Here is a 19,477-nt window from a genome sequence, read left to right as displayed (position 1 = left end):
TCAACACAATGAAGAAACTGCATCAACTAACGGGCAAAACAGCCAGCTAGCATCAAAATGTCAGGACCAAATTCACACATAACAATATTAACCCTAAATGTAAATGGACTAAATGCCCCAATCAAAAGACACAGACTGGCAAATTGGATAAAAAGCCAAAACCCATCGGTGTGCTGTATCCAGGAAACCCATCTCAAATGCAAGGATACACAAAGGCTCAAAATAAAGGGATGGAGGGAGATTTACCAAGCCAAATGGAGAGCAAAAAAAGCAGGAGTTACAATTCTCGTCTCTGATAAAATAGACTTTAAACCAACAAAGATCAAAGGAGACAAAGAAGGACATTACATAATGGTAAAAGGGTCAATGCAGCAAGAAGAGCTAACGAACCTAAATACATACGCATCCAATACAGGAGCACCCAGATACATAAGGCAAGTTCTTAATGACTTACAAAGAGACTTATAGACTCCCACACAATAATAGTGCGAGACTTTAACACCCCATTGGCAATATTAAGACAGATCAATGAGACAGAAAATTAACAAGGATATCCAGGACTTGAACTCAGACCTGGACCAAGCAAACCTAATAGACAGTCACAGAACTCTCCACCCCAAATGCACAGAATATACATTCTTCTCAGCACCACCTTGCACCTACTTTAAAACTGACCACATAATTGGAAGTAAATCACTCCTCAGCAAATGCAAAAGAACGGAAATCTTAACAGTCTCTCAGACCACAGTGCAATCAAGTTAGAACTCAGAATTCAGAAAGTAACTCAGAACCACACAGCTTCATAGAAACTGAACAACTGGCTCTTGAATGTTGACTGGATAAAAAATGAAATGAAGGTAGAAATAAAGATGTTCTTTGAAACAAACGAGAACGAAGACAGAACATACCAGAATCTCTGGGACACATTTAAAGCAGTCTCTAGAGGAAAATAATATAGCAATAAATGCCCACGAGAAGCAAGCAAGGAGAGATTTAAAATCACCAACCTATCGTCAAAATTGAAAGAGCTAGAGGAGCAAGATAAAAAAAATCTCAAAATCTAGCAGAAGACAAGAAATAACTAAGATCAGAGCAGAACTGAAGAAGATAGGGCCACAAAAAAAACCCGTCAAAAAAATCAATAAATTCAGAAGCTGGTTTTTCGAAAAGATCAACAAAATAGACCACTAGCTGGATAAAGAAGAGAGAATAATCAAATAGATTTAATAAAAAACGATAAAGGGAGGCCAGGCACGGTGGCTCACACCTATAATCCCAGCAATTTGGGAGGCTGAGGCGGGTGGATCACGAGGTCAGGAGATCGAGACCATCCTGGTCAACATGGTGAAACCCTGTCTCTACTAAAAATGCAAAAATTAGCTGGGCATGGTGGCACGTGCCTGTAGTCCCAGCTACTCGGGAGGCTGAGGCAGGAAAATTGCTTGAACCCAGGAGGTGGAGGTTGCGGTGAGCTGAGATCGTGTCATTGCACTCCAGCCTGGGTAACAAGAGCAAAGCTACATCTCAAAATAACAAAACAAAACAAAACAAAAACAAACAAACAAAAATGATGAAGGGTATGTCACCACAGATTCCACAGACATTCAAACCATCATCAGAGATTATTACAAACATCTCTATGCACATAAACTAGTAAACCTGGAAGAAATGGATAAATTCCTAGACACTTGCATTCTCCCAAGCCTAAACCAAGAAGAAGCTGAAACCCTGAATAGACAAATAACAAAGTCTGAAGTTGAGGCAGCAATTAAGAGCCTAACACCCAGAAAAACCTGAGGTCGAGATGGGTTCAGAGCTGAATTCTGCCAGACATACAAAGAGGAGGTGGTACCATTCCTTCTGAAACTATTCCAAACAATACAAAAAGAGGGAATCCTTACCAAATCATTTTATGAGACCAACATCATCCTGATACCAAAACTCGGCAGAGACTCGGCAAGAAAAGAAAACTTTAGGCCAATATCCATCATGAACGTAGATGCAAAAATCTTCAATAAAATACTGGCAAACCAATGGCAACAGCACATCAAAAAGCTTATCGGCCATGATCAAGTAGGATTCATCCTGGGGATGCAAGGCTGGTTCAACATAAGTAAGTCTATAAACATAATTCACCACATAAACAGAACCAAAGACAAAAACCACACGATTATCTCAATTGATGCAGAGAAGGCCTTTGACAAAATTCAACAGCCTTTATGCTAAAAACCCTCAATAAACTCGGTATTGATGGAACGTGTCGCAAAATAATAAAAGCTACTTACGACAAACCAATAGCCAGTATCATACTAAATGGGCAAAAACTGGAAGCATTCCCTTTGAAATCCAGCACTAGACAAGGATGCCCTCTCTAACAACTCCTATTCAGTACAGGTATTGATCGACTTACCACCTATGCAACTTACGACCATTCGACTTTACGACCACAATTGCTAGCCACGACTGCTCTGCGTCTGGCAGCGCAAACGTTGCCCAGCTGGGTGTACGACAGTGCGGACCAGCTTCCGGCAGCACTACCATCTCCGCGTGCACCATTTCAACTGTATATATAGCCTACTCAACTTACGACCAAATCGTGTTACGACCGGTCCGCAGTGCCGACCGTGGTCGTAAGTTGAGCACTAACTGTATAGTACTGGAAGTTCTAGCCACAGCAATCAGGCAAGAAAAAGAAATAAAGGGTATTCAAATAGGAAAGGAGGAAGTCAAATTGTCTCTATTTGCAGACAACATGATTGTATACCTAGAAGACCCCATCGTCTCAGCTCAAAATCTCCTGAAACTGATAAGCAACTTCAGCAAAGTCTCAGGATACAAAAGCAATGTGCAAAAATCACAAGCATTCCTGTACACCAATAATAGACTTAAAGAGAGCCAAATCAAGAACGAACTGCCATTCACAACTGCTACAAAGTGAAGTGGTGATTCCTCAAGGACCTAGAAATAGAAATTCCATTTGACCCAGCAATCCTATTACTGGGTATATAGCCAAAGGATTATAAATCATTCTACAATAAGGACACATGCACACGAATGTTCACTGCAGCACTGTTTACAATAGCAAAGACCTGGAACCAACCCAAATGCCCATCGATGATAGACTGGACAGGGAAAATGTGGCACATAGACACCATGGAATATTATGCAGCCATCGAAAACGATAAGTTCATGTCCTTTATAGGGACATGGATGAACCTGTAAACCATAATTCTCAGCAAACTAACACAAGAACAGAAAATCAAACACCGCATGTTCTCACTCATAGGCGGGTGTTGAACAATGAGAACACATAGACACAGGGAGGGGAGCATCACACACTGGGGTCTGTTAGGGGGAAATAGGTGAGGTACAGCGGGGGATGGGGTGTTGGGGAGAGATAGCATGGGGAGAAATGTCAGATATAGGTGATGGGTAGGAAGGCAGCAAACCACACTGCCATGTGTGTACCTATGCAACAATCTTGTATGTTCTTCACATGTACCCCAAAACTTAAAATGTAATTAAAAAAAAGACCATTTCAAATACATAAATAATTAAATATTATTCAGCTTCTTAAAAGAAGAAAATTTTGTTAAATCCACAAGGACACATTTTTAAGATTTTATGTGCAAGAAGCCCTGGCACAAAAAGACAAACAATATAATTTCATTTATGTAAGATACCTAAAGTAGTTAAACTCAAAGAAACAGAAAGTTGACTCAACTGTGTCATCAGTTAAGTGGAGAAGATAATGAGTAGCTACTGTTTCATGGACAACCTGTTAGAATGCAAAACAACTTTTTTTTTCCTTTATTTTAAAAGATCAGGGGATATGTGCAGGTTTCTTATACAGGTAAACTGCTGTCATGTGTTTTTTTGTATGGATCATTTTGTCATCAAAGTATTGAGCCTAGTTCGCATTACACAACACTGAATTCTACAACACATCCTTTTATATCAATGTAATAAAACTAGACACCAAAAGCAGAAGCAAATTTGCCAAATCCAAAACTATATGAAACTTAACACATTCTTGAACATACTCTTCTCTATGTCTGGAGATTTAATATTGTTAAATGACCACACTACACATAGTGATATTCAAATTCAATGTTATCCTGAAAATAAAAATGACATCTTGTGAAGAAATATTTTTTACAATTCTTACATTTACATGGAAGTTCAAAGGACCATTGATAGCCCAAACATTCTTAGAAAACAAGAACAAGTTGCAGGCACAACACTTACTTTTTTTAGGAAAGATAAAACTAAATAAATAAAAAGTGTGGTACTTGCAAGAAGACAAATAGATGATGGAACAGAATCCAGAACTCAAAATGAACCATTGTGTACATGCTCCAATGACCTTCAACAATGTTGCTATAATCACACAATACGAAAAATACAGTCTTTTCAATAAATGGTGTTGGAAAACTCTACATCCACATCAAAGAAACTGAGGTTGGATTCCTCCCCTGAGCCATATACAAAAACTACGTTGAATGAGTTAAATAATTAAAGGTAAGAATTACAACTATGCGATATTTAGAAGAAAATATAGGACGAAAGATTATGACATTGATTTCAGCAATGTTTTCTTGCATATAACATCAAATACATGAAACAAATTTAAAAACACAAAAAAGTGGGACATTAAATTTTATCTCTGCACATTAAAACAAAGATTTAGTAAGAGCTCCATGTAAGAAGCAGAAAAACCTATATATATACATATATATATGTATATATATTTATATATGCAAATATATATATATGTATATATATTTATATATACGACAGATAACATCCAGAATAACTCCAAAAAAAAAAAACAAAAAGTAACATGATTAACAAAGAAGAGATGAAAATGTTTCTCCAAAGATAAAATATAGTTATTGAAAAATATTTCTTTTTTTTTTTTTTTTTTTTTTTTTCAGGAGTGTCACTTCTGTTACCCAGGCTGGAGTGCAATGGCGCAATCTCGGCTCACCGCAACCTCCGCCTCCTGGGTTCAGGCAATTCTCCTGCCTCAGCCTCCTGAGTAGCTGGGATTACAGGCACGCACCACCATGCCCAGCTAATTTTTTGTATTTTTAGTAGAGACGGGGTTTCACCATGTTGACCAGGATGGTCTCGATCTCTTGACCTTGTGATCCACCCGCCTTGGCCTCCCAAAGTGCTGCGATTATAAAAATATTTCTAATCTTTAGAAAAATGTAAAGAAAAACCACAATCAAGTAATGCATTAATTAGGATGGCCAATATCAAGCAAACAAAAAATAATATATATTGTCAACAATGTAGAGAAATTAAGAAATTGAAACCCTGTATGCTGCTGGTGGGAAAAACGTGATGCAGCCACCTGAAAAATGTATGGATTTTCCTCCAAAAATTAAAAATGAAGTTATTGTATGACCCAGTAATTCCAAGTCTCAGCATGTATTTGAAATATGCAACATATACCTGAAAGAAACATTTGTACATCTATGTCTACTGCAGTAATAAATAGTTACTATATTAGTGTATTCTTGCATTGCTATAAAAAAATTCCTGAGACTTAGTAATTTATTTTTCAAAAGAGATTTAATTGGTTCATGGTTCTACAGGTTGTACAGGAAGCATAGCAGCTTCTGCTTTTGGGGAGGCCTTGAGGCTTCCAGTCATGGCAGAAAAAAAAGGGACAGTGAGTTATCTAACATGGTGGGAGTGGGAGCAAGATAGCATGAGGGGGAAGGTGCCACATGCTTTCGAGAAATGAGATCTCAGGAGAAGTCACTCACTATGGCAAAGACAGTACCAAAGGGGATGCTGCTAAACTATTAATGAGAAGCCAACCCTATGATCCAACCACCGCCCACCTGCCCACTTCCAACATTAGGGTTTGCAATTTGACATGAGATTTGATGGCAACACAGATCCAAATCATATCATTTACAAAAGCCAAAAAGTGAAAATACTCAAACGTTCTTCATAGATGAGTGATTTAAAAAGATGTGGTTTATACATACAACAAAATATTCTGAAGCCTCAAATGAAAATATCTTGTCAGATGCTACAATAAGGATAAACCTTAAAGCTATTATTTATTTATTATTTTAACAAGTTCATCATTTAGTAAGTCTGAATTCATTTTCACCACATGGTACTGTACACGGTCATCTGTTGAAACGGGTTTCTTTTTTAACAGATCTTGGTTTAAAAAAGTCATAGATAGTTACTGTGAGTTCTGTATAAACTGGTTAGATCCTTTGTTTCAACTTATAATCCTCAACTTTACTGCAGAATAAAGAATGTAGGCCAAAGAAAGCATAATCGGTCACTTGTATAGAACAGTATTGTTTCTATAATTTGAAGCTTTCTGAATGGATGGGTTCAGGCCTGATGTAACTGTAAAAAGATTACTTAATGAATAGACTATATGGAAATTGTACAAAATGTTATTACCTGTAGTCATCAGTAGCTTAAACAGCACTATATCACTAATTGCTATTCAAAATCAAAAACGTGTTTTTGAATCCCCAAGAAGGTAGCATGTGTACACAACCATACCACCTTGTACTTAGGGGTGGTCACTACATAATTCAACAGAAACTTTGGCTTTAGGAAAGAGTCACAAATATTTAAAATGGCTTTAATCGTCATTTTAAGTATACGGTAGGGGAAAAGTGTGCTTTAATTAAATATATATCATACCAGTGATGCTGGCAAGGTTGAAAGTTACTCCTAATGTTGACAGCTATAAAAACTAGTTTAGACATAACAAGACAATGAGAGGAAAAAGCAGTCCCTTTGAAACAAAATTCTCTAATAAAAAATGTTCACGGTGGTTCATATCAAACAGTGTGCATTTTATGACAAGAACACGTACAGAATCAGAGCACCCTAGGGGTCTCTTTATGTCCTAAAGAAAATGAGCTTTTACATGATTATGGGTTGTACTGAATTTAAAAAAGATCATTTGTACACTTACCCCTTAGAAAGGATAAACTGTCCTGGGGTGTACAGCTTTACCATCATTAAAATTGTTTGCAAAAGGAATAGAGAGTTAAAAAACAAAACACTTTTTGGAGTGAAGTCTTTCATTTGCTGTTATAACCAGCAAATGCCATTCACTAAATCAAAAACGGAAGGAAGGGCCCCCACAAAGACAGATCTAGCTAAGCAAGCTGACCAGTACACATTATAGTCTTAAAAATGAAGGTTATATACTCTAGGTTACAAGTCCCAGCTAGGCAGTGTCAAAATGACATCTATTTCTTTGCTTGTTTTGTGATCATACCCCTTGGAGGTGTTACAGGTCTTGTGGCATTCGTCTTCTTTTTCTCTGCAGGCTTTAAAATCTGAAAAGAACCCATCAGTGTTTCATCCACACTCATCATGGCACCTGCATTGTCAAACTCTCCACAATAATTGGGTGCAGAAAACAGAGTGACCAACTGCCTCTTTGCAAAAAATTCATATCCATCTTCAACCACCTGATGGGCTCTACATATAAGATCCAAATCATGCTTATGGAGAAATTTTGCAACCACTTCTGCACCAAATGTAAAGGACACTCCTCTGTCATTTTCACCCCAGCCTAAGACATCTTTATTGGGGTCAGATCACAAAAGATCACAAAGAAGATCTTGATCTGGTACATCAGTTGGTCGCATAATTTGCTGAATCTGCTCCATTGACTGAAGATCTGGTGATAAACCTCCATGACAGCAGAATATCTTCTCATCCACGATGGCTGCTATTGGTAGACAGTTAAAACAGTCTGTGAAAGTTTTCCACAGTTTAATGTTGTATCTTCTTTTACATTCATCATAAAATCCATAAATTCTGTTGATGCTGGCACATTCATGGTTCCCTCTGAGAAGAAAAAAATTCTCAGGATATTTGATTTTGTAGGCCAGTAAGAGGCAGATTGTCTCCAATGACTGCTTTCCCCTGTCCACATGGTCCCCAAGAAACAGGTAGATGCTTTCTGGCAGGAAACCACCGTACTCAAAAAGTCGCAGCAAATCATAGTATTGCCCATGGATGTCACCACACATTTTGAATGGTGCTTCAAGTTCTAGTAGGATAGGCTGACTGAGAAAGATCTCAAGATACTTTAAGCACAGTCCTCTGATTTCATTCTCCTGAAGCTGGACATTCTTACCAGGCTTGGACCCTCTCACTTCCAGCAGCCATTGGATGATGCTGTCCATGTTGAGTTTATCTAAATCTGCCATCACCCTCCCACCGCCGATCCTCCCTCAGCGGTGCCACTGCCGGCTCGCACCTGGGACTCACACCTCCTTTCCCACGCCACGAGCAGAGGCGGTGGTGGCAGTGTGACATAGCTAGCCTAAAGTTAGAACCTGAGCAATGCCATTTTATACAAGACAAATCTGTTTTCCAAAATTAAGTTGTAATAGCTGCCCCATTCTCCTCACAATAACTGCTGGCCTTGGCTTCTGTAAATAAAACTGCTAGTTTGCTCTGCGAAATAACTACTATGTAAAGCTGCTTAAACTCTGCTTATCAGTAACTGCTCTCTGTGGCCCTAATGTGACAGGCAAGCAGTCCTAACCCACGCCGTCTTGTCTCCTGCGACTTGTAATAAGTAACTAAGGTCTGTGATTTCCACCTTACCCAGATAATGTGTTAACAAATGTTTATCTTGACTTCTGTAAACCACTTAAGTAACAAACGGAATGACAAAAGTCCCCTGGCCCTTAGAATATCCGGAGCCCTCGTCTCCGCCCAGGAGGTGATTTACAGAATCCACTAGCCCTCAGAATGTCTGAAGCCTTTTCATCCCCATCCCCACTCCTTACCCCCACTCCGAAAGTGGTTTTTCGGGTATTAAAAAGTCTTGGCACCCTCCTTTCGACGCCACAGGTTGGAGAGACGTGAGTCCTCTGTGGTCGCTGGCAATAAAGACCTGTAATTTGGCATACTTTTGTCTTGGTGTTAATTTTCTACGCTTGGTCCAGTATAACAGCAGCAGCCCCGGCAGGTCCCCACCCGACTGCCCCGGTCCCTGATTCCTCCTTCTCTCCCCAATGGAACCACAACAAAGCCATTATTTTAAGCGAACTAAGACACTAACAAAGTGACAGTGTATGACTCCATTTATATAAGATATTTTAAGTAGTAAACTTGTAGAAAACAGAAGTAGAAAGGTGATTGCCTATGGTTAGGGTTGTGAAACCTCAGTGAGGCCAAAGATCGAAAGGGTTACTTGGGGAAAGCAGGCCCTCACCCTGGTGTCCAACTCAAGAGCCCATAGACATGGCTACAGACAAGGAAATGGTATGCCAGTCTTGGTCTTACTGAGGATTCTGAAGCAGTTCTGCAACCTCTGTCTAATTGCTCTCAGCTATAATCCAAAAGTGGTCCTTCCTATCAAGAGACCTGCAGGAGAACACACCCAGCTATGACCCTGGAGGCGGGCCTGCAGATCTTGACCTCAGCTGTAGTCCCTGAAGCAGCCCTGTGACTCAGTTCTAGCCCTCACAGCCACAGTCAATGGCCAGTTGTACACACTCAGGGACCCACAGAGAGACCTGTGAAAACTGTTCCCAGGTAGTCAGTAGAAGCCAATCCCATTCATACACATGGTATTTTGCCTACCACGTGCAGACAAACTTCAAACCCGACCCTACTGCCTGCCATGTAGATTAATGTCCTCAATGATATTTAATCTTTCCAGGGCCCAGAAAGAATCCATAACTGTCCAAATCTCTGGTGTGGGTAACCCCCATTCTGGGCACCGAGGAAGGAGAGTTAAGCAGATCCCCGGCACAATTAGTGCCTGAAGAATATCTTACTGCTCATTTATTTCCCTTTATATAGAATCTCTTCATAGATAATCATATCTCAGTTTATAGTTGGAGGAATATCTAGAGCAGACACATTGCAGAGCATGAACTAGGGAAAAACAGCTACACCAGGACAAGAATCAATGACCCAGGTGGTAGTGTCCCTGCCTGAAAGGGCATACGCTACATGGCAGGTCAGTCTAGGTGGCAGCGTTCAGTATCATAAAGATGCCCGCTGTATGGCAGGCTTGGAGCAAGAGTCACTCCTCCTAAAAGGGAGTAGTAACTTGTGTCCAGTCTTGTGGAAAGCCGGCCTCAGGATGGCAATCCCATGTATGTCTGAGGGTTTAAAACCCCTCCAGTATAATCGCACCTAGGTAGCTGTACATCCTGTCAGCTCTCTCGCCACTGTGCTGACTCAAAGCATTCTCCTACAGAAATCCTTAGTAGCAAAAAAAAAAAAAAAAAAAAAAAAAAAAAAAGAAATCCTTAGTAGCAGCCTGCAGGTGGCTATAGATCCTGTCAGCTCTGTTGCTACTGTGCTGACTCAGAGCATCCTCCTATAGAAATTCTCAGAACCCAGGAGGCGGAGGTTGCGGTGAGCCGAGATTGCGCCATTGCACTCCAGCCTGGGTAACATGCGTGAAACTAAACTCCGTCTCAGAAAAAAAAAAAAGAAATTCTCAGAAGTAGCCTGCCCATAGATAAGAGATTTTGCACACTGCACCCTCCTTACTGCACACTGCCCACCTCCTTAGGGGTGGGCCCCTTGCTATACACTGACCACCTCCTTATCTCGGTGACCTAACGGGGGTGGACCCCTTGCTTATCGCGCACATGATTGCATTGACCCTAACACTTATCCTTAAGACAATCTCACTCACTACCCTTCCCCCTGACTTGTACCTAATAAATACAGATGCGCCTGGATGCTTGGGGCCTTGCCTGTCTCCGCTTGTAGGTAGTGTTGGCCCCCCTGAGCCCAGCTGCTCCTATCCAGTCCTTTGGTGTCCTGTCTCCTTATTTCTCGGATCCAGTACCTCAGCACAGCGATAGGAGACACCCCACAACTCTAGTAGGGCTGGATCCTACATCTGGTAACACAACCATCAAAGGCAGACCCCACAGCAGAACCAGCAGACCCTTGTGAGCCAGCTACGACCCTTCTCAGCAACCCCAGAGGTAATCTCATCAGCCTGGGGACCGAACAAAAGGAAATCTTTATGGCTGGGCACGGTGGCTTGCACCTATAATCCCAGCACTATGGGAGGCCAGGATGGGTGGATCACGAGGTCAGGAGTTTGAGACCTGCCTGATCAACATGGTGAAGCCCCATCTCTACTAAAGATACAAAAATTAGCTGGACATGGTGGCTCACGCCTGTAATCCCAGCTACTCGGGAGGCTGAGGCAGGAGAATCGCTAGAATCCGGGAGGTGGAGGTTGCAGTGAGCCAAGATTGCATCACCGCACTCCGGCCTGGGTGATAGTGACTCTGTCTCAGAACAAAACAAAAGGAGATCTTTACCTGCCAAAAGTAGTTTATAAAAACTGTAAGAGTTGTTAGATCCTTTAAATGTACAGACATGGGGCTGTTTGAGGGACCACAACTGAGGCCAAGATCTGCAAGCATGCCTCCAGGGCCACAGATTCTATCTTAACATATTACTGAAAGTTTGTATCAGAACAATTAGGCAAGGAAAATAACAAAGCTCTCCAGCTTGGAATAAAAGTAAAAATGTTACTGTTTGTAGATAACAGGATCAGGGATATAAATAAAACCCTAGAGTAAAACAACAAAAACTGAACTAATAAATGCATTCATTAAGGTATCAGGATAAATAATCAACATACAAATACTTGTGGGATTTTTTGTTTGAGACAGGGTCTCACTCTGCTGCCCAGGCTCATCTCAAACTCCTGTGTTCAAGTGATTAACCTTCCTTGGTCTCTAGCCTTTGAAAGTGCAGGGATTACAGAAATGAGGCACTGCACTTGACTGTACATACAAATATTTGTTGTATTTCCAGATAGTAACAACAAAGTTCCTAAAAAAAAGAGAGAAAGCTACCAATTGCAATAGTATAAAAGTAAGAACTTAATAAAAATAAATATAAAGGGGTCGAGCATGATGGCTCATGCCTGTAATCCCAGCATATTGGGACGCCGAGGTGGGCAGATTACTTGAGGCCAGGAGTTCCAAACCAGCCTGGTCAATATGGCAAAACTCCATCTCCACTAAAAACACAAAAAGTTAGCCGGGCACGGTGGCACAGGCCTGTGATCCTAGCTACTCAGGAGGTTGAGGCAGGAGAATTGCTTGAATCTGGGAGACGGAGGTTGCAGTGAGTTGAGATTGACCACTGCACTCCAGCCTGGGTGACGGAGTGAGACTCTGTCTCAAAAAATAAATACATAAATAAAATAAATAAATGTAAAGGAGGAGATAAAAATGTATACACTAAATACAGTATGATATGGATGACAGAAATTGAAGTAGATACCAATAAAAGAAAACACATTCCATCAGGATAACTAATATTGTCAAGGAATATTATCCAAAGTGATCTATAGATTCAATGTGATCCCTATCAAAATTTTTGTGGCATTTTTCAGTAATAGAAAACATATTTGTAAAATTTAAGTGTAATCTTAAATAACTTAAAATAACCTGAGCAATCTTGAGAAAGAACAAAGCTGGGGGCATCTACTTTCTAATTTCAAACTTTATTTAAAGGTTATAGTAATCAAGAATATAGTATGTGCATAAAAACAGATACAAAAACCAATGGAACAGAGATACATATATACTTCCTACAACAGTAAACCTTAAGTGTTCTTACTACCAAAAAAAAAGGTTATGTGAGGTAATAGATGTGTTCATCAACTTGACAATATTGTTTCAAAATGTATATGCATATTAAATCATTACACTGCACAAATTAAATATACAGCTTTATAATTTTTATTCATCAGAAAAATCCATATCACACAAACACACATGTATGGTAAGTCCTCACTTAATATTCAAAATAGGTTCCTGAAAACTGCATCTTTAAATGAAACAATGTAGCTATACACCATTCAAACATAACTTGTTTTTATCAATTAAACTCTGGTAAAATAGTTTTCTTAAACAATATGTTGTTTTATGTACATTTTCCAAGAACCTATCAACAATGTTAAGTGAGAATTTCCTATACACATATGACTCATATAGATGTGCATATGTGTGACACATATTTCTACATATAGATTATAGCTCAATGACAGAATCCTAGTAGGTTTCCTGCTAAATAAGACAAAATTATAAGATAATAGTTATTAAGAAATAAGGTAGCAAGAGCTTAATATACACTTAGGAACGTTCTAAACTGGTTAATGACATAGTGCATTTAAGAAATCTAGACGGTGGGCTGGACACAGTGGCTCATGCCTGTAATCCTAGCATTTTGGGAGGCGGGCAGACCACTTGAGGTCAGGAGTTCAAAACCAGCCTGGCCAACATGATGAAACCCTATCTCTACTAAACATACAAAAAAATTAGCTGGGTGTGGTGGTGGGTTCCTGTAATCCCAGCTACTCGGGAGCCTGAAGCAGGAGAAGGCAGATGACGCAGCAAGCCGAGGTCACGCCACTGCACTCTAGCCTAGGCAACAGAGTGAGGCTCCATCCACCTGCCCCCACCCCCAAAAAGAAAGAAATCTAGAAGGTGAGTAGATACTTTAAACCAACAGTATCCAATCCTTTGAGTGTGAGAGCATTTTTGCTTATCTGTGCTGATGGATATCACAAAAATTATTCACAAACCTATTTCTTTTTTCCTAGCTCATCAGCTGTAATTATTGTTTGTGTATTTAATAATTTTAAGTGTGGTCCAAGATAAATCTTCTTCCAATGTGGCTCAGGGAAGCCAAAGTTTGGAAACCTGTGCTTTAAACTGTATTATAATTTGAAATTCTGAATATATAGAGTTTAAATTACAAATCTCAGTTTGTTCTAAATGACATTTTGAAGTAAAATAACATATTTTTTCATATTTGGAAAAACGCTGATTTTTGTGATAAAATTGCTGCATATAAATTTTTGTAGAATTATATTTGTGACCTCTACAGGATTAAAAATCACTAAGCAGAAAAGATGCAACACCTGACCATGGTGTTCCTGTGATTTCTAAACCAAATCCCATTATGTCTACTACTCACCTTATACATTTTAGGCATGATGCAAAAACAGTAGGTCAAAAAAATATCTTAACATACAGCTCCTTATTAATACAAATATTCTATTGTCTCTAAAAGCAATGCAACAGCAGTCTGATTATGCAGCCCCTTATTGAGAAAGTGGACATTGGCTTTCCCTGTAAACTTGGAGGGAGATCACTGAAGGAAAAATGAAAATTCTTGTAAGATTTAAGAGCATGGGACAGAAGATGACTCTACTTGTGAAAAAAAGAAAAAATGCAGCCTTTTCAGAAATTATTTTCATTGGCACAGAGCTTCCCAAACTACATTTTAAGGCCTAGCTTCCTTATTGACCTTTGGCCTCCTTGCCTGTGTCCTCTCCTTCATTCACTCTCACCTACCTGGGGGTTTGGCTGCTGTCTCATGTATCTTCAAATTGTAGGGCTCTTTTCTTTGTTCCAGATAGGTGACCAGGTCTGGGTTAGAGATCACAACACCTGATTTAAAAAAAAAAAAAAAAAAAAAAAAATCACATGGCTATTGCTGGAGGATACTCCACTTACCAACCTATTACCATGTTAAGTAGAATAGAGAAATTATAGAAGATTCCAGAAAATCCAAAAATTGTTTCCTGACAGAATCTTTAGAATATTTAAATATTTTAAACCTGTGGGTTATAAGTTCCACTACCCAGTATTACTGAGTCAAAAATAAGTGAGGCAAATTGGATTTTAAAATGTAAAAAACAATATTTTATGTCATTTAATTTCTAGAATTACTACTGTCCTATAGTGAAGGACACAAATAAACTCAAGAAAACAGAAGGTTTATGTAATGAGGAAACATCCTAAATATTTTCTTTTTTACACCAGCAAACTCCCAATTTTTTCTTGTAGAAAGGAATTGAAATTAAATTCATGCCAAGCAGAAGCTCCCAAGAGACATTCTACAAAGAAATAAAATGAAACTTTGAGGAAGTATTAGGAATTATGTATTAAAGTTATCCTCACCCAGGGAGACCAGGTTTCTGTAATTCTCCAACATCACATCTCTATATAAATTCTGCTGGGCAGGATCCAGACATTTCCACTCTTCTGAGGAGAATTCTACGGCCACATCCCTGAATGTTAAGAGTTCCTGAAAACACGATAAGTGACAGAGTTCTTAATGTGACTACAAGTGAAAGAAGAGAACTAGTTCTGACTTATGGGACTGACAGGAATTATCTGATAAAATAACTTTTAACACAATAATGTTCTCTAAAGTATTCTATAACTCTAAGGAAAAACGAGCACATGCCAGCAATTTTTGTTGCTGCTACGGAAATATGGCTATACTGACCTGTCCCTACTAAAACCAAGCAGAGCAGTCCCTCTAACCTCCTGGAACAAAGGGTGAATTCATGTCTCATTAAAGTATCTGGAAGCCCTCATGCTTGACCTGGGCCTCACTGTAATATCACATGAGAAACTTAATTCAGATGTGATACCTCCTGTCCCTGATCAACTAATCTGAGGTAGGGGAAGGACAAAGGTACTCTACTCCAGTAACACAGGAAGGCATAGTTGGGATTATGGACTTGGATATTTAGTGGTCTTGACTTCCCACTGCTAAGGTGCTTGTTTACACTTACAGATCCTGCCATAGGACTGTGTTCACACCAGAAGCCTCTTACACAGCTGCAGCAGATCTGGAAAACTCAAAGGGCTCCACTCTGAAAGTGGGGCTTAGGATATTTATGTTGATCTCTCACAACACAGAAAATGTTTTCTGTGACATTTCTGTATGTCTTCAACCCAAAGTCTGGCCCTGTCTTGTGAATCTTAGGCAGAGGCCAGCTTTTATGTGTAGATTCCAGGTGAGATCGATGTGTGCTACAATCCTGGAATATAAAGTTGCCCTGAATATACACCCTAATTAGAAGCAGTTACAAGCATATTTTTAAAGGCAAAAAGGAAGTCAGAGAGTAGATTGATAGAAAGCTGGCCGGGTGCAGTGGCTTATGCCTGTATCCCAGCACTTTGGGAGGCCAAGGCAGGCGGATCACCTGAGGTCGGGAGTTCGAGCTCAGCCTAACCAACATGAAGAAACTCGATCTCCATTAAAAAGACAAAATTAGCTTGGCATGGTGGTGCATGCCTGTAAACCCAGCTACTCAGGAGCCTGAGGCAGGAGAATCACTTGAACCCGCGAGGCAGAGGTTGCGGTGAGCCAAGATCATGCCATCGCACTCCAGCCTGGGCAATAAGAGCAAAACTCCATCTTAAAAAAATGTTGTCAGAAATTCTTATCAGTTAGTGATTAGACTTATATGTTAAGCTACAGGGTGTGGGTTATAGTGTCCAGTGTGGCATTATTAGGTTAATTTATAGCCACTTGTGACAATAACAAGGAATTTCAAAAGACAAATAGTTCAATGAAGGGAACAGTATGTGAGTGTGGTCTCAATACATCTGAGTCTCATAAATTTAAAAATGTGTATTTCTCAGATAAAAGTTCTTTTATCAAGTCCCAGGAACATAAATTCAGAATTTGGAACTGCCCCATTAGATCTTGGAGGGCTGGTGAGTATGCACATTTGTGGGCATTTGGGCAAGGGGAGGTGGGAGGGAGCAGAAATTCCCATGTTTAATCAATACATATGTGTGATTATGGTAAGGTTTACGGGCCCCAAATCTCTGAAATCAGTGTCAGAACTGAAGATGCCAGGAGCACTGAAGGAGGTTAAATAACTGCTGTCCTGAAAAGTTATTTTTGTAGAAATTTAGTCTAAGTGCTCTACAAAGGACTGTAGATTCCAAAGAGAGAGGCCATTCTGTTTGCAGATTTGGGAAGCACTCTGCTGCACAACTGTGGGTTGTGACTGAAATCTTGAGAAAGAACGTTTTCTCAATGGCACTTTGTGTATAACATCTGGTAATTCTGGTCTGTGTGTGGAAAATACAACTAAAAGCAAAAGCACCTGCAATTCTAAAAAATTCTCCACAATAACAGAACTGCAAGAAAATGTTTTGTTGTATAATTAAAAGAAAATGTGATGTGCATCATAAGCAATCTGTTAAGAGACTGCAAACACAGAAAGTCACCATAATTAGTTCTCAAGTAGAAGCCTTGAAAGCACCATTTGTCATACACAGTTTATTATAATTTCACCTTGTAATCTGGGAAGTCATCTGGGTTTTCTAATTTTTTTCTAATATTCAAAGACAGGATATAGATTTGCAATGTGGAGCTAGGTATCTGCTGAAGGCAGCCTCCTAGTCTCCTACAGAAACTGTGAAATACAGTGTATAATCTTGCTATTTACATTTCAAACAATAGTTCCTAGGTACCAGATAAAGACAATTTTGAGTCAAAAAAGACAAATGACTTATTTACCTGATAAAAATGATTCAAAAATATTTCAAAGAAGCGGAGAAAATATTAAAATACAAAAGTTCTTAAACTAAGTGCTTTAAGAAAAAGGAGAGGAGCAAAAATTCCTCCCTCATTCTAAAAAGAAAACATTAAACCTCTTCTAATTTGTGCTTGCTCCTACAACAGCCAGGCCTAAAGGCATGGTCTTGAACTCACTAACATCTGAATTTTCATAGGCACCTAAAGGATGGACATGGGCACACTGTGTGCACAGAAAAGAGAATCTGTGGGAAGGAAAAAGCAGAAGAAAGGAGCTACCAAGAGTCACGGGTGGGAGCAGGGCAGGACTGACTGAAGCACTGGTGTGTGCTACAGTACAGGTACAGACCCAGTCAGGGCTACGCTCTGATTCCTGTGTCCATAAAGGCAGAAGAGATTAGGATCAGGTGGTCCAGAAGCCTGGGTTGCTGAAGAAAACAGGTTCCTGCTACATATCCAGAGTCTGGGGTTGAGATGAGCCAGGAATATTCTGGTCACTGCGTGTGTTGTCAGAAGGCTAGGAGCAAATGTGCCATGTGCACAATTCTTGAGGGTAAACCCTGTCCTGGGAGTAGTGTGGCCATGCAAATTCCCAGCAGGCGCATTCAGGATTGGGTTAGCATTGGATGGGGGCTGGCAGCAGAGTGCAGAGAAGGGATGTTTTTCAGAACTCCTTTCCTCTAAGTTCCCAGTCCCCTCTCTCGCCGGGAGGAGACCTGGAAGAACAGGACAGTGCCCAGTGGGACAGCGTATGGGCAGAAACCAGCCGAGGCTACCTCAAGCCCAGACTCAGCCATGTCTTTCTTCTGAGAAAAAACATTCGGAGTTTGCTCAACACTAGCCAATGCTCCAACCCCAACGGGACGTCCAGCAACCCACTAACGACACCACCCAGAGTCAGCGCCGACCACACAAGCTCAGCGTTCTCCCCGCAGCTGTCCCCCGCAGACGCCAGTCCCTGCCTCTGGACACGCGTCTTCATTTCTGAACGCCCGCCTACAAACCAAGGGCGCCCCCACCATCCTCAGGTTCAATCACGTGGCAGAACTACTCAGAACTCAGCGAAGCGCTGGCCGCACCTCCGCCGGTGTATTCTAAAAGATGCCCCTCAGGAACGCCAAGCGGAGGAGACGCTCAGGGCGAGGGAACCGGCGGGAAAGTCGGGGCGGGCGGGTGATTCGCTTCGCTCCCTCACACACCTCACAAAAGCCTTTCCTTCAAGGCCCGCGGGCAGCCCCCAAACCACGAGCCACGGCCGGGGCTGTCCCATCCATGAGTCCCCGTTTGCTCACAGGAACTCCATGTTTTCACGGAGCCTCCCTCTAATTCCGAACAGGGTCCAGTAGGGACGGGACCCCGGACCACAGCGCCTCCCACGCAGGCACCGCGCACGCAGCGCCGGCGTCTTCCCGATCAGCACCTCCTCACCTCACAGCCCGGGGAAGGTGCGGGCTGCAGGCGCAGAGCTGCACAAGGGCTGCAGGCTGGGCCAGAGCCGCCGTGCGGGGACCGACGGGAGCCCGGGTCCCTCACCGGAGGGGACTGAGGACCGACGGCTGAGCGGCGGCAGCCGGGACTCGGCTCACAGACTCGGTCCCGCCGCCGCCATTTCCCGCCGGTTCCGATGAGGCCTCCCCAGCCTCGGGACGCCCTGCCCCGCACACTCACCATTTCTGGGCTTCAGGGTGTCGCGGAGTCTTAGCTACGAATCATCCGATGCCCGCAGCTCACAGAGCGACGGAGGCCGAGGCTGTGGCCGAATCACCCGGGCCTCCGGGAGCCGAGGACACAAGGCGGTGAACACCTAACCCGCGCCCTAACAGGAGCCAGAGGAAAAGGTTTTGCCAGATTCCGGAAGCCGCCCCCTTCTCTCTGGCTGCGTGCGTGATTGGGCAGTTGTCACTCCAGCATTCTGATTGGATAGTACTCCAATCCCCGCCCTCAGGCCTTGAGTGACAGAAGTTGCAACCATACACTCCACTGAATGAGGCACAAGTGTCAGGCTCGGGCTTCCAGGCACTTTCAGGCAGGGCTTTCTCTCCGTGCTTGGCCTGATGCAGCCCCGGGGTCATTTTTAACCTTGTGGTGTGTAAGGTCCACT

At 41.5% G+C, this 19,477-nt stretch overlaps 2 protein-coding genes and 1 pseudogene across 4 annotated transcripts in view; all 3 read right to left on the bottom strand.

The window, feature by feature from the left end:
* Nucleotides 1-14,465, bottom strand: part of LOC116533930 (zinc finger protein 718-like) — a 139,718-nt gene extending 125,253 nt beyond the window's left edge. The window contains exon 1 of the mRNA XM_032253836.1: nucleotides 14,382-14,465. Within this exon, the coding sequence (XP_032109727.1) occupies nucleotides 14,382-14,405 (24 nt within the window). The 5' untranslated portion in view covers nucleotides 14,406-14,465. The remainder of the gene's footprint in view (nucleotides 1-14,381) is intronic.
* LOC116533933 (zinc finger protein 595-like) overlaps nucleotides 1-19,225 on the bottom strand; it is a 39,439-nt gene extending 20,214 nt beyond the window's left edge. For all 3 annotated transcript variants that reach the window (XM_032253844.1, XM_032253846.1, XM_032253845.1), the window contains exons 1-3: nucleotides 19,045-19,225; nucleotides 14,991-15,117; nucleotides 14,382-14,477 (exon numbers count right to left, since the gene is read on the bottom strand). In XM_032253844.1, the coding sequence (XP_032109735.1) occupies nucleotides 14,382-14,477; nucleotides 14,991-15,117; nucleotides 19,045-19,047 (226 nt within the window). In that variant the 5' untranslated portion in view covers nucleotides 19,048-19,225. The remainder of the gene's footprint in view (nucleotides 1-14,381; nucleotides 14,478-14,990; nucleotides 15,118-19,044) is intronic.
* LOC116533934 lies at nucleotides 6,094-8,428 on the bottom strand (annotated as a pseudogene).
* Nucleotides 19,226-19,477: the final 252 nt, after the last annotated feature.

This window comes from Sapajus apella, unplaced genomic scaffold, assembly GCF_009761245.1.
Source record: "Sapajus apella isolate SASKATOON/1434 unplaced genomic scaffold, GSC_monkey_1.0 scaffold85, whole genome shotgun sequence".
Taxonomy (NCBI): domain Eukaryota; kingdom Metazoa; phylum Chordata; class Mammalia; order Primates; family Cebidae; genus Sapajus; species Sapajus apella.
Note: the sequence above shows the minus strand (reverse complement) of the source record. Positions and strands in the feature narration are given on the sequence as shown.